General features: G+C 37.3%; 1 protein-coding gene across 1 annotated transcript in view; it reads left to right on the top strand.

Annotated features, from left to right (window-relative positions):
- Macrod2 (mono-ADP ribosylhydrolase 2) overlaps nt 1-13915 on the top strand; it is a 1849434-nt gene that overhangs the window by 391602 nt on the left and 1443917 nt on the right. Inside the window, exon 4 of the mRNA XM_028755287.1 lies at nt 6947-6976. Within this exon, the coding sequence (XP_028611120.1) occupies nt 6947-6976 (30 nt within the window). The remainder of the gene's footprint in view (nt 1-6946; nt 6977-13915) is intronic.

The following is a 13915-nucleotide window of genomic DNA, read 5'->3' as shown; positions in this document are numbered from 1 at the left end:
CTTCTTCTTCTTCTTCTTCTTCTTCTTCTTCTTCTTCTTCTTCTTCTCCTCCTCCTCCTCCTCCTCCTCCTCCTCTTCCTCCTCTTCTCCTTATCCTTCTTTCTCCTTCTTCTCCTTTATCCCTCCTTCTCCTCCTCTTCCTCCTCCTTCTTCTCCCTCCTCCTCCTCCTCCTTCTTCCATATTGGCTGGTTTTATTGAAACAAATTACCCAGCCTCCCTAAAATATATGTATATAAGGGACATAGTCAAGCTTACATTTAATTAGCTAAAAGTATATCATATGCTCTCAGATTAAAAACATCTTTTAGTTTTCAAATGAAAATTGGCTTGTCATCAAAACTTCTCTTGTCAAATACAAGTTAAAACTCCTGTTTGTTTCGTGTATTACTACAGCCATAATACATTTGAACTTATCTTCCCCTACCCCACTTAGAGATGCTGTCCATTAATTGTTTGGAAAACCCAAGATTGGGCTACTCAAGTAATCCCATTTTTGTAACTGAGCCAGTATTATCATTACGAAAATTACAATTGATCCAGGACATACTGTCAAAGGATGAGCCTGGCATAGGGATGAGGATGCTGCACTGGCTGATTGTGTGTTAGCTGCCTTCATTATGGAATGTTAGGAGCCACCTGCTAATGCTTCTGTTTTCTTCATCATCAACTTAGTGATCTTCAGTACAGTAGTATTCAGTTGTCGACTTTGTGCATACTACCTGTGTACTTTTGAACTTGGGGTATACACACACATTTACACAGATGCTTGCACACATGTAGCAGTGAGAAGATGGTGCCATTAAATATTTAAATTGATTTTACTGCTCGTCCTCCTGTCTGACTGGTTCTAGACAAATGTTTAAGTAATCCTCGGTCCTCTTGAACTCTCTTTTCTCTCCTCTCCTCTCCTCTCCTCTCCTCTCCTCTCCTCTCCTCTCCTTTTCTTTCTTCCTTCTACCTCCTCCTTCTCCTCTTCCTCCTCTTCTCCATCTTCTTTTAAAAAGAAGGAATTGGGCCAATCAAGCATTTTCCAAGGTTGCTGAGCACCCAGAGTCAGCCTGTGAGGAAAGCTGACAAAACAGGCAGCTGTATCTCCTTCTGTGCTCTTCAGTCAGGATGATTCTGTTCTGTATTATTACATTTTGTTAATAATTCCTAGCAGCTCTTGTAATCTGTGGTGCCTTTGCACATCTCTATCAGCACTGGGGGCTTCTGTGTTGTACTTTTGGCTTCATGGTACGTTCCAGCTTCTTCAAGTCATACAGACTCTGGAATAATCAATGGTTCCTTTGACTTCTGGAGTAAGAATGAAATGTAAAGTATTCGTCACGTGTCTCTACCTGCTTTCTATATGTGAAGCACTTAAGCCTGTTCTTAATTTTCTTTTTGTCAGCTTCAAAGCAGGAAATCATAACCTTGGCCCTACCTTCTGGCACTCTGTAGAATTTGTGTGGAAGGTGTAAATCTAGTAAAGTATAAGCTAAGGGCTTTTGCCAAACTGATGGCTGCATTTGTCTGTGTGACTTGTACTTCCACAGATGTCAGTGGAGTTGATCACTCCTGATATGAAGGCATGTGTTCTTGAGTTCGACACGTGCTTGGCGTTTCATTTTATTTTTTCAGCACTTCCTACTCTGAACTTCAAAGCACAGGAACTCAAATGCGTCTCATTAAAAAGGGTGACATTTCTTTTATAATAGCATGTTTTGAATGAAATTGTTATTCTAAGTAAGCTCCTGGGAAAGTTGTTGCCAACAATAATTTTGACATCTCATGTGCTCCATTGTAATAAGAAATAAGAATAAATAAACAGAACTAGGTGGTCAGGATTCTATTCAGATGAAAACAAGTATAATTTCCTGTATAATATGATGAAAAGCAAACAAAAGCCCTGTGCAAACACTTCTGATGAATGTTTAAAGACTGGTCTCCCAGACTGTTGCTTGTTTGACAAGATAGTTTAGGGTGAGATAGAAATGAAGCAAGAAAACAAATAATTACTGTGGAGATAAGAGACTTGATTCTTTCAGACTCATGAACTGAAAGAAACATTCAAATGGTTTTTAAAAAATGCTGCTGAGGCTGGAGAGATGGCTCAGTGGTTAAGATCACTGAGGATTCAAATGGTGGTTAACAACTGTTTGTATTGCCAGTCCCAGAGAATCTGACACGCTCTTCTGGCTTCCGTGGGCATCAGGCACACCTATGATACCAGACACATATGAAGGCAATATGCCCATTCGCACAAGTAAGTAAGTAAGTGAACAAATAAAAATTTAAGAAGTAGTATTGGGAAGATGGTTCAGTGGATAGAGATGCTTACAGTTGAGACTGACTACTGTGATTTGATTTCAGGGACTCAGATAGTAGGAGAGAACCAATGACCTCAAATTTTTCATTGACCGACACAAGCATGTGCCTGTGCCCTGCCACTGGCTCTAAATTATAGCGAGATATGTAGAATAAATACATTTACTCGAAAGAATGAATGTGAATGGTTGGATAAGATCATTGGATAGGGTTTTGTTGCACAAAGCAATCAATACTGACTGGTCTTGGATCCAGAAATACAAGCTCAAGGTGGCTACCATGGTATTAATGTTGCTGCCTTCCCTCACCCTGACCAAAACCTTAAATCATGCGTAGTACACTTTGCACCGGGTGTCCATTGTCTCCAGAATCTTTCTCAGATGAGAAAGATTACAGTTATGTTTTTTTATCAGTGAGTCAGAAGAATTTGAATCCTGTTCTCTGTTACCTGGGCGACTCTGTTTTCTGGCAGAAGATGAATGAGATAATGGCGACCTGCTCATGTCCATCAGTTGTTTAGTAACTGATGTAGAATTAAAACCTAGCTGGCTGGGCCTCCAGGCCAGTGCTTTCATGATTTGTTCCACAAGGCTGATTATAAGCTTTTTTATTTTAATTTCTTTTATTACTAATCTCTTCTAAAGGAGACATACACACCATGCACTATTTAGGAGAATATTTTTAAAGGAAGAAAGTAGTTTTATATCAATTTTATTTTAAACTAAACTTGTGCATTATTGGAAATTACTATATTCTTTCATTATTTAAGATGATTACCCCAAGAAAGGACTGCTTACAATGTACTGCTGAAATTTTTGGTTTAATACACTAAGTGTGAATATTAACACATATAAAAACTTGTTAAGTTTAATCAAAAATTTAAATTTGGGCTTAAAAGGAACAAGAAGTTCCCACAAGCATTAATTACATTTGATCATTTGTATAATGTGCACATTAGTTTTGTGTCAACTTGATACAACCTAGGGTCTTCTGAGAAGAGAGAACCTTAGTTAAGAAAATGCCTCCATCCAACTGGCCTGTAGGGTGTCACTAATGGCATATGTGTAGGAAAGCAAGCTGAGCAAACCCTGTAGAGTAAGTCCTCCAAGGTCTCTGCTTTGAGCTCCTGCCCTGTCTTCCAACAATGATATGACTACTGGGTTATATGAACCAAGTTCCTTTAGAAAGCAAGCATGAGTATGTGTGCAATAAATTATTGTAGAGAATTTGAAATGTTCTGCCTAGTGAGCATGCATAGAAAGGAGTTTCTAAATCTTACGATAGGAACAGTGGGGTCATGTTTGTAGTGTTTTTTATCCTGCCTCTTGCCCTCCACCATGATATTCTAGGAATAGCCCAGAACAGGGTCATCAGTCATCCTGGCAAGACATTTTGATGGGTCTAGATATATTTCATATGCTTTGAATTATAAGCATTTATTTTTTTAATTGAATATTTTATTTATTTTAATCTCAGATGTTATCCCCTTTCCCCATCCCTCCCCAATAAACCCCCTATCCCATCCCTCCTCCTCCCTTTTGCATTTATACCATTTTAATTACATGCAAGAACTAAAGTCAGTTCTATAAACATTTCAAGTAAACTTTAAGAGCTCTGTAATAGGTCTTGATTTTAGAAAATAAAGTCTGGCCAAAGATTGGTTCTTCTGGATTTTAGCAAATAAGTACTTTTTATATGAAACAAGAATTAACTAAGCCTGTCAATTATCTCACAATTTAAAACATGTATTTAGAAATTATTAGGTACAGAAGTAGCCACTAAGTTCAGATCTTATTTTCAAGGAGCTCTTTATTTAATTGGGATATGTATTAATTTATTAGAAATAATTAAGAAGAAATTAAATAACCTTGAACCCACAAAAATTATTTTCATTTTCTTAAAGTGGAAGAAATATTAATGTGTCTACCTAGTGAGTGTTGGATAGTAATTGAAGTGTTTTGTGGAGGCAACGTCATATTAGAAGTCACAATAAAAATACACTTTGCATATTTTTGGCAATTTTATGGAAGAAAATGACTTCTATATTAGTGTTCCAGATAGGCTCATCTAGACATGAACACATATTGACATAAAATGACTTGATGATTGGCAAGGGTGAAGAGTCTAAATCCTACACCTACTCCTACTCATCTACTGGACACATGCCTGGTTAAACAGATGGGCTCTGGATGGGGCTCTTGAAACATACAGCTTCCACCTTTATTGATGAATGATAGATGAAAATCGACTCCAACCCATTACTGTGTTCCTTGGCATGAATGATGCTTTCAGTGGAGAGCTATTGCTTATCTTTGTTTTTTATTTGTTGTTGGACATACGTTTTCCCCTTATGAATGAATATATGAAAATTGGAAGACAGCAGATGGAACTTCAGAGGCCTGGGAAACCCACAGACAAGAAAGCCATTCTCAGTTCAATAGGGCGGTTAGAGAAGCAGGTGTGGGGGGTGCCTTGTGGTTTTATAAATGCAGTAAGATTTGAGGAACTGGCTGGGGTAACCAAGAGATTTGAGTTGACCATGTAATTCGTCTTCCAGGGAAGAGGAGACATGAAGATTCCCATCACTGTGTGCAGTAAACTGACCTTCTCAGGGCTGGACCTGGGGCAAGATGATAAGCTGTAGTTCGTGTTTGTGTAATACCACATCTTTTCAGGGTGACACCAAAGGGGTCTGGATGTGAATGGAAGGATGACATCAGAACACAGTTCAGTTTCTGATTTGCTAGTGGCATATCTATTCTGCCCGTGTTTTTGAGAAAGCACTGATGGGTGGGAGAACCATAATTAGATAGCTCTATACTTGGAAGGCCACATGAGGCAGAGTTTGATGGTCTGATATTGAAATAATGAAAGGAACTTCCAAAGCATTTGCTCTGCATGCATTTTTATGATACTCTCTTTAGTTTTGGCGGAATTAGCAAGGCAACACACATTTAGTCTAATTGAACTATGAGTATGGGCACATGTCCTTCACATGATCCATTATTTATTGATTGAATTATTAATACTAATGACTAATAACATTTGCTCCTCTTAAGTTATGGCAATGCATGATTTATGAAATGCATACAAAACTTCAAGCAAAAGACTCCTGTTTCCTAAACAATTATTTAAATTTTTGTTAATTTTCTCCACAAAAAAAAAAAAGAGGAAGCTCTTGGTTACCACCTGGTTTCACAATACTGCTGAAAAATGTTTTTATAACATGCATAAACAGTGTCAATAATATATGTGTATAGAATAAAGCTCAATGTACCATATTGATTTATTGATAGTAAGCCTATAATTTAATATTAGAGGCATCTCTTTAGCCCATGCAGTGTATGCTGAATTTTAACTTAAGGTTATGTTTGTATATACACAAGTATAACATTATTTATTATTTCAGCCAATTGTCTTCAATACAAACTTCAAAAAAGTCTACTTCTTAAGTGAAGCACAAGTGGATTTTTCTTTTACTTAATTTTGTTCTTTGACTATTTCTTGTATGACTATAATGCATTCTGATTCCTCCCTGTGAACCTCTTGTATTTCCTTCCCATCTTTAACATCCTTTTCTCATCCCTCTTAATTTCCTGACTGGATTCATGACTTCTGGTTTGATGTATGAGCCATTTAGTTTAAACAGGGCCATCTGTGTAATCACTGGATAGAACTCTCCACCATAGTTCTGAAATAACTAGTGGGCTCACAACAGAAGACAATCACTCCCCATCTATCTGACTGTGATAGTCACAGTCAGAAATAATGAATGTTTCATCAACGAAGGATATAGCATCTTATACTTCTCTTTCAGCTATGCCTTGCTTGTTCTTGTGCAGACCTAAAGCACACACCTACAGTAGTGAGGTCATGGTTGCAATGTCTGTGTCTCATCCAGAAGATATTTTTCAACCTTTCTCTGTTTTTTTGGGGGGTCCTTCTATACTCTTTCTGCCTCATTCTTACAATATTCCCTTAGCCTTAAGGTGGGTAATATAAATATCTTGTTTAATATTAATTCCATGGAACTTTCTTAAATCTATTTGCCATCCAAGAATACATAGGCTGAATTTCTGAATAAATCAGTGAGAATTCACAAATTCCTGCTTAACATTTCTATCTCCCCCCCCATAGAGTCTCTATATAGAAATAAATCTGCTGCTCTAGTAAAAGTTTGACTTATTCTTATTACAGCAAAATGTCTTGAGATTGTTTTGTTTGATGATGGTTAATTTAATTTAATTTATCATTATATTTTCTTGTTACATTGTCCTTTGAAATCATTGAAATTGCCTAAGTAGCATTGTTGTATCTATATGTCATAAAATGGAAAATTCAGATCAATTTAGATATAGATGGAGGATGAAAAGATTTCAATATGTACTTAGTATTGTTACAAGGAAATGTATAAAAATAGCCATTTGAAGAGAAAGAGGAGATAAAATAGGGAAACATTAATTTTCATACTATGGTATGATAGTGATAAAGTCTGTTCTTTTATGAGAACACTGATTTTTCTGTATATGTGTTTGAATAAGATACGTGATCATTATTAGTTTCTGTTTCTACTATTTTGATACATTGTACCTCCTGTACGTTTTAAAATATAACTTCTTTTCTTTTCTTTGACAGCAAATGCCAGTCTTCTCGGAGGAGGTGGTGGTAAGTGTGAAATATGGCTTAACTTCAAGTACATTTTCATTACATTAACCAGGAGATGGTTAGCAAACTCTATGATGCTACAGCAAGCTAATTTTGCTATAGTTATCACCTACAAAACTAATATTCCAGAAAATAATTTATAACAGGAATGCTATTTGTTGGTTGGTTTGAAGAACTTTAACTGACTTAAAAATATGTTCGCAGCTGTGTTGCTTCTTACTTTTGATGTAAGGGATACAGGCAGCTGTAATCTGTGAGGTGGACACATACATAGCAGATGAGAGCTACTGCTAGTATGAATACTAAGGTGGCAGTATTTTGTAGGGTCTGTCTTCTTTTCTTTTTAACCATAATTGCTTGGTTTTGCTTTTCATGACTTTGTACCTAGAGATTTTAATATCCTATCTACTTCTTTGGAAAACTACAAGAGAAATTACTTTTGATGCTATACTTTTTGTGTGTTAGGTAACAGAAGAAAGAGAAAGTTATTAAAGTGAAATGGGAGGGAGAGATTCCCATACTGCAAGTTTTTTAAAATGATAGAGTCCATCAGCTATGGTTTTATCTTCAGGAATAAGAATGCTTTTGTAGCTGCAGTATGTATAATATACCGGGGAGAATAGGGTACTTCCATAGACTGGCATAATCCCTTCCTCTCTCCCTCCCTTCCTCCCTCCCTCCCTCCCTCCCTCCCTCCCTCCCTCCCTCTCCTCCTCCTCCTCCTCCTCCCCCTCCTCCTCTTCCTCCTCCTCCTCCTCCCTGTTTTGTTCTTGTTTTTCATTTTCATATAGATGGCAGGTAGTCAGTAGGACAGGGTATCCCATTAATGCCTTTAAAAAATGTCCTGGCCTTAGTAGAAGATTCTAGTATAAATTTTATTGAGAAATTAAAAACATAATCATTTTTAAATTTGAATGGGACCTTGGAATTTGGAATGATGAAAAGAGTTTAAGGTAGGAGGTGCTGCTTGCACTGTGACATGTCACTGCATGTCCTATAGTAGGATGCCATGAGAGTCTGGTATTGAAGTTGCTTCTTGTGCAAACAACACGAAGGAGCTACTACCTTCGGGAAGTGGTGTGATGACTTAGCAAGAATGTCTGTCTGCCAAGGGATGGAATAGTAGGGGATTAATAAGTGTCTATTTTGTCTTCATCAAATTATTTTTTTAAAAATATTATTGAGAATAGCATTGAAGTTTCTGTGACACGCCTCCTAACCACCTCTCCCACCCAACACCCCTCCCCCCGCACACACACAAAAAAAAAACCCAAACAACCAAACAGCCAGTTAGATAAGGAGCCAAAGGAGAGAATTCTTAAAAATTGTGATGAGGATGCTAAAGTGTTGCTCTTCAGATGTGGGGTAGGGAGTGGGGGGTTGGGGTGCGAGTGGGAGAGGACTCAGTCATCTTTAAGGGGCTGGCCATTAGGAGTTTGACCAATATACTCAAATGAGTGAGTGTAATAGGCATTCTTTTTTTGAAATTACCAAATAATCAATAAAAATATTATGTTGGGAAAAATCTACAGGTTTTTTTTGTTGTTGTTGTTGTTGTTTTGTTTTTTTTCGAGACAGGGTTTCTCTATGTAGTCCTGGCCGTCCTGGGACTCACTCTGTAGACCAGGCTGGCCTCGAATTCAGAAATCCACCTGCCTCTGCCTCACAAGTACTGGGATTAAAGGCATGCGCCACCACTGCCCGGCTTCTACAGTTTTTTTTTTAATCATATATTTTATTGTATTTTCAGAACCTCTAAAGGGAAAGCTTTTCTTAGGGCCTAGAGTCTTGGTAATTCTTCCCTAGGTACAGAATATGAGGAAAAAATTCTTAAGATAAATGGCTCATAGGAGTAATTTTCTTGCAAGCTAGGTTAGTATTTTAGGAGACCTGGCTAATATGGTTAAAGTGTAAAATTAAAATGGAGTTTACATGAACTTATTTATCTACTTATAGCAACCAATTAGGTAGATGATTCAGAATTTATTGCTTTTACTTTATTTTTAAAGAGTGAATCAACCAATTTTATTAGTTAAAATCACTTTAGCTACTTTTGATGAATAAGAGCCCCCAAACACTTTAAAGATTAGCAGTGCACTTGTGTGTCACGTGACTGTGTGGTGCAGGTAGACAGGAATGGTTTCATAATAAACCATGATGTCATCGAGCATCATATTCTTACTTCTGTGTTCTCTCCTTCAAGCTTGCAGTTTCAAGAACCCTGGGTTTGTGAAGACTTCAGGTGTTCTAGCCACCATAAGTAGAGTGTAGACAAGGATGAACCAGAAAGGCAAAAACTGTGAAATGTGGCTTCGAGGATGAGTGAATTTTTATTTTGTCTTTAAGCAACAGATTTCCATGAAATCTCACATTATACTGAATTTGGTAAAATATTCATTCCATGGTCTTAGTAGTGGTTGATATTAGGAAGCAATATGCTCACCACAAAACATTTATTCAGGTTACTACAGAGGAAGAGGAAGAAAGGTTGAGTGAGCAGGAACCTGCATACATACATCTGCCATGATGAATGCTTTTCTGTCCTTAAATGTATTTACACACTTCTAGAATTGTCAAAATTGTCCTCAAATACAAACTTGATTTTTGGAAGATTTATTTAAAAGTTGAACTTAAGGAACATTCTTAGTAGTCTCTGTACCAAATTTTGACCTCTGATTCTATGACCAATCTTTGGAATTCTCTCTTTGATATTTGCAAAAAACAGCCTCTAATTATCCAATAAAGAACAGCTATTGCATGGACTTTCAGATTACCAATGCAGACTGAATACAAACCTCTACATCAGCTGCCTGTTTCAGGTTCTCTCACTCATTGGCCCTGATATCAGTAAAGTATGTCCACACATTTGAAAAATAAATCTAAGATAGATTGACCTTCAAACACAAGACTTAAAGCAGGGCATAATCCGAGGTCAGTCTATCTTAGAAACCATTACAGTACATGTTCACTCATCTGTAACATGGATATCTTTTATGCGCAGGGTTCTATTTTAGATCATATAATAAAATAATCATCATGGACAGCTTTAAATTTTACGGAAAAGCACAATTAGTAGGAATTTTCAACTAGAATTAAGGAACTAATTTTACAGTTCCATCCAGACCATTATATAGTAGACAAGAACAAACTTTATCATTTATGCATAATTAACATGGAGCTGAGGCTGGTGAGTGGACCAGTCCAGGGTATCGTTCATAGGTGTTTCTTCCATGTTAGTCAGTCAAAGTCCCTGAAGCATGGAATATTAGCCATTTAGAGTGATAGTTCCCCAAAGTGCAAATGAATGCTGTTTTTTTCCCATCATGATTTCGTTTGCCATTGTAATTATTTCTGCACCTGTGATAAAAACTCTATATGAAACACGGATGTGTGTTCATATTCAAATTCTATAAATTATTCTTTAGGAGTCTATGCCAGATTGAGTTTAAAGAGTCTGAGAGTAGGCAAGTATTGCCAGATAAAAACTAAACACTCACCTCAGAATGGAATGCATGAAAGCCACTTGCCTAATATGCAAACAGGGCACAGTTTTTGGACCTTTCCTACCTGCAAACTCTTTTGTATTTTTATACCTTCCAGGTGTGCTCAAAGAGGAGCAAAATTCTGTGGTCTGAGGTTAGTAGCAGTTGTTTTGTGGTTGCTCAACAGTTCTACCTGTAGAAAATTCCTAATTCTGATTTGCTGCTAATGACCATTTTATGTGTCAAGACAGTCTCTGTGAAGTAAATGCCAAGTGCATGCTTGAGAGGAGTGAAATTATAAATCATTTTTCTCACACAGAAGTATATACTGGCTGTGAATTTCACCCACCAAATATTTATTTCCATACACAGATACTCATATAAAAATGGTCATCATCTATTTCCATAACAAATATTTTCTGGGTAACTTCTGTGTCTACAGTATTGATTATTGATTAGACAATCATTGCAGACTTTTCTTGGGTCAGAGTTTCCAGATCAACTATAACTTCCCAAGGACTTACCCCATGTGGATCGTTTGAATTAAAATGATACCTTGTAGTTAGCTAATGATCATATGACACTTTTTCTAAAAGATAGGATAGTTTACTTGAAAAGTATTCTTTCACACAGAATCTGGGTTGCTACTCAGAATTACTAACCCAAAGAATAACAGTCTTTAAATGTGTCTTAATGTGCTTGAGTCAACTTTTGTGGATTAATTCTTTACTGAAGTATGTATTACTACTACTGTTAGTAGTAATAGTAGCAATAGTAGTGTGTGTGTGTGTGTGTGTGTGTGTGTGTACACATGCCAGTATACAGGGTCTACTGTCTACCATGGGACCCGGGGATGAAACCCATGTTGACAGACTTGTACAGTGAGTACCTTTATCTTTTGAGCTATTTTGTCAGCCCATGGATTGCTTGTCAACCATTCATAAGAGAATGAGCACCCTCACACCTTTCTTCTACACACAGATGGATTACACTGTACATATTTTACTAAAATTGCTCAAAATTCCTACCTTGTCTCTGTATTTCATTGTATATCATAATTCTTACATTGATTCCTTTATTTATGCACACTAGTAACCCTATACATGTACCTAGGCCTCAGACATGCTGGAAGAAATCTAGGATAATAGCTAGGAGCCAGGAATCAAGGCCACTTAGCAGTGGGCAGGGTATTGATGCTCGCCCATCAGGAGCGAATGAAGCGTGGCTAGCAGCGAGGTCACCAGCTGCTCAGAACTCAGTGGGTAGAATGTCCCAGCCATGGACCTGGGGGAATAGTGACAGTCTCTCCAGCCTGGGAGAGCAGCAGGGCAAGAGAAACTGAGAGGCTGTGGCATTTTGTTTAGGCAGGGAGCAGAGCTGCAGGAATGTCTAAGCTGTTAAACCATACAAAATTGAGTTTAAATTTAGACTACCTCAGGTGGCCTATATCCTAGGCACCGCAGGTAGAGCAGGCTGCTGGAGTGGATTGGAAAGGCTGGTTGTGATAGAAAAAGGGGAAGGATATAGAGATCAGAAGCCAGGACAGGTCTGAGAACATTCACTCATACATCATTCCCAACCTATTTTCATATTTCTTCTTTTCTCCTTGCCTCACTTCTAAATACTCGTTACCTCTTGTGTGGTCATCTTGATAGTAAAAAACGTAGTAAAAAGTCTTGGAACTAAACATAATCAAACTTTCTCTAGTTACACAATAAGCATTTTGAAAACTAAAGGTATTTGTCAAACAGGACACATGAAACAGGAATACAGGTCAATAATGTGGAGTGGCCATAGAAATCTTGCCAGAAGAGTTATGTTGTAAAAAGTCATATTTTTCTAGGAACAGAAGGGGATAGCTCACTTGAGTGTGCTTCCTACTGTATGACAGTTTGTCTTGCTTCCTTTACCTTGCCTTCTCAATATTCTGCTGTCTGGACCCTCCTTAAGCAGTTCCTGTCAACAGTTCAGGGATGCTGCTTCAGAAGCAAATGTGTTAGGACAGAACTGAAGTCAGGAGTTCTGGTGCTGGTGGTGTTGGCTGGACGCTGCCATTCTGTGAATTCTGGTGGACGTTGCCAGCAGACTGTCCACGCAAGCTCACCTCCCCTGCATAGCGTCCATCATCTAGTCCCCATTCACAAAGCCAGCTCCTCACTGTACTTGAGCTTATTTCATGTCAGTTGGAAGTTTGACTTGACCTAGCTGCCCTTCTCATGCCTGCCATGTGTCCAAAGGGTTGCAGATGTTCTTACTAGTGAAGGAAAATGGAGAGAGGCGCTCAAAATCGAGTCGCGTGTCTGTCTTGTTCCAATGTAACGGCCATCCTGTCTCTAACTTTGCTGCCTGTGATCCCACTTGGTTAGATTTTAAAATGTAAGGTCATTTGTATTTATTGTGTACCCCCTTGGCTTCAAAGTGGAATTCTCCATCGGTCAGCCCTGCTGAGAGGGCTGCTCTTCAGATTAGATGTTCCTTCTCTTTGTAGCCCTGGAAGAACGTTCATGGATAGGAGTAAACTTCCTGAGAGCATTGTATTTCTTTTCATCCTAATGGTCCTGACAGCTTCTGCAATATGTGAATGCTGAGAAAATATCACTATTTAACATCCTGGATTATCAACATATTTATATAGTTTGGTTTTGTCTGTTTTCCTTTAGAAAGTTAATCTCTTTATCTGAGTAATATTCTGAAGGAAAAAGAAAAAAAACAACGAACCTTGAAAAATCATTTAAGGAGCTAACCTGAAGATGCTGTATATATTTTCATAGTAATTACTTTTAATCATTGTATTATCTTTTGTGTTTGAAAGAACTTACAAAGACAGACTCACATAACTTTTCAAAGTACATTTTCTTTACATGAGAAATACAGAGAACAATGCATATTTGTATAAGCAGAGGAATTAAATACAGGGTGTTTAAATTCCACAGAACACATGGAAAGAAAGACATGCTTCAGTCATGTGCAAGTGTTTGTGGTTACAGCTTCCTTTTCTTGATAGTTGAACTTTCTGAGTAAATTTTTTTTCTCTTAACCTATCAATCTAAGGAGCATGTCATTGACATGTTATTACTAAAATATGCAGGTTTTATCCTGTCAAAGATTGCCAGTTATAAATTTTATATAAACCTTGTGTACATTTTATCTGAATTCTCTTCTTAAATTCATCTTCATTTTTTATATTTGAACTTTTAAATTAACTTTATAATTGAAAATTATTTTATGTGTTTTTTTATATTTTAGGTAACTTTAAAAATACACGAAGTTGATTAATTCCTACAGGGAGTGCTTAAATTAATAAATGATGCTTTAAGATAGGAATTTAAATGACTAAAATACTAAAACAATCAAAAACAACAAAAGCCATCTTTTCAGTTGTAGAAACCTGAGTGAAATCCCTGGACTTTTATGTGCACTCCTACTGTACTATGTGCACTCCTACTGTACTATGTGC

The sequence above is a fragment of the Grammomys surdaster genome, unplaced genomic scaffold (genome assembly GCF_004785775.1).
Source record: "Grammomys surdaster isolate TR1022 unplaced genomic scaffold, NIH_TR_1.0 129, whole genome shotgun sequence".
In the NCBI taxonomy this organism is placed as follows: domain Eukaryota; kingdom Metazoa; phylum Chordata; class Mammalia; order Rodentia; family Muridae; genus Grammomys; species Grammomys surdaster.
Note: the sequence above shows the minus strand (reverse complement) of the source record. Positions and strands in the feature narration are given on the sequence as shown.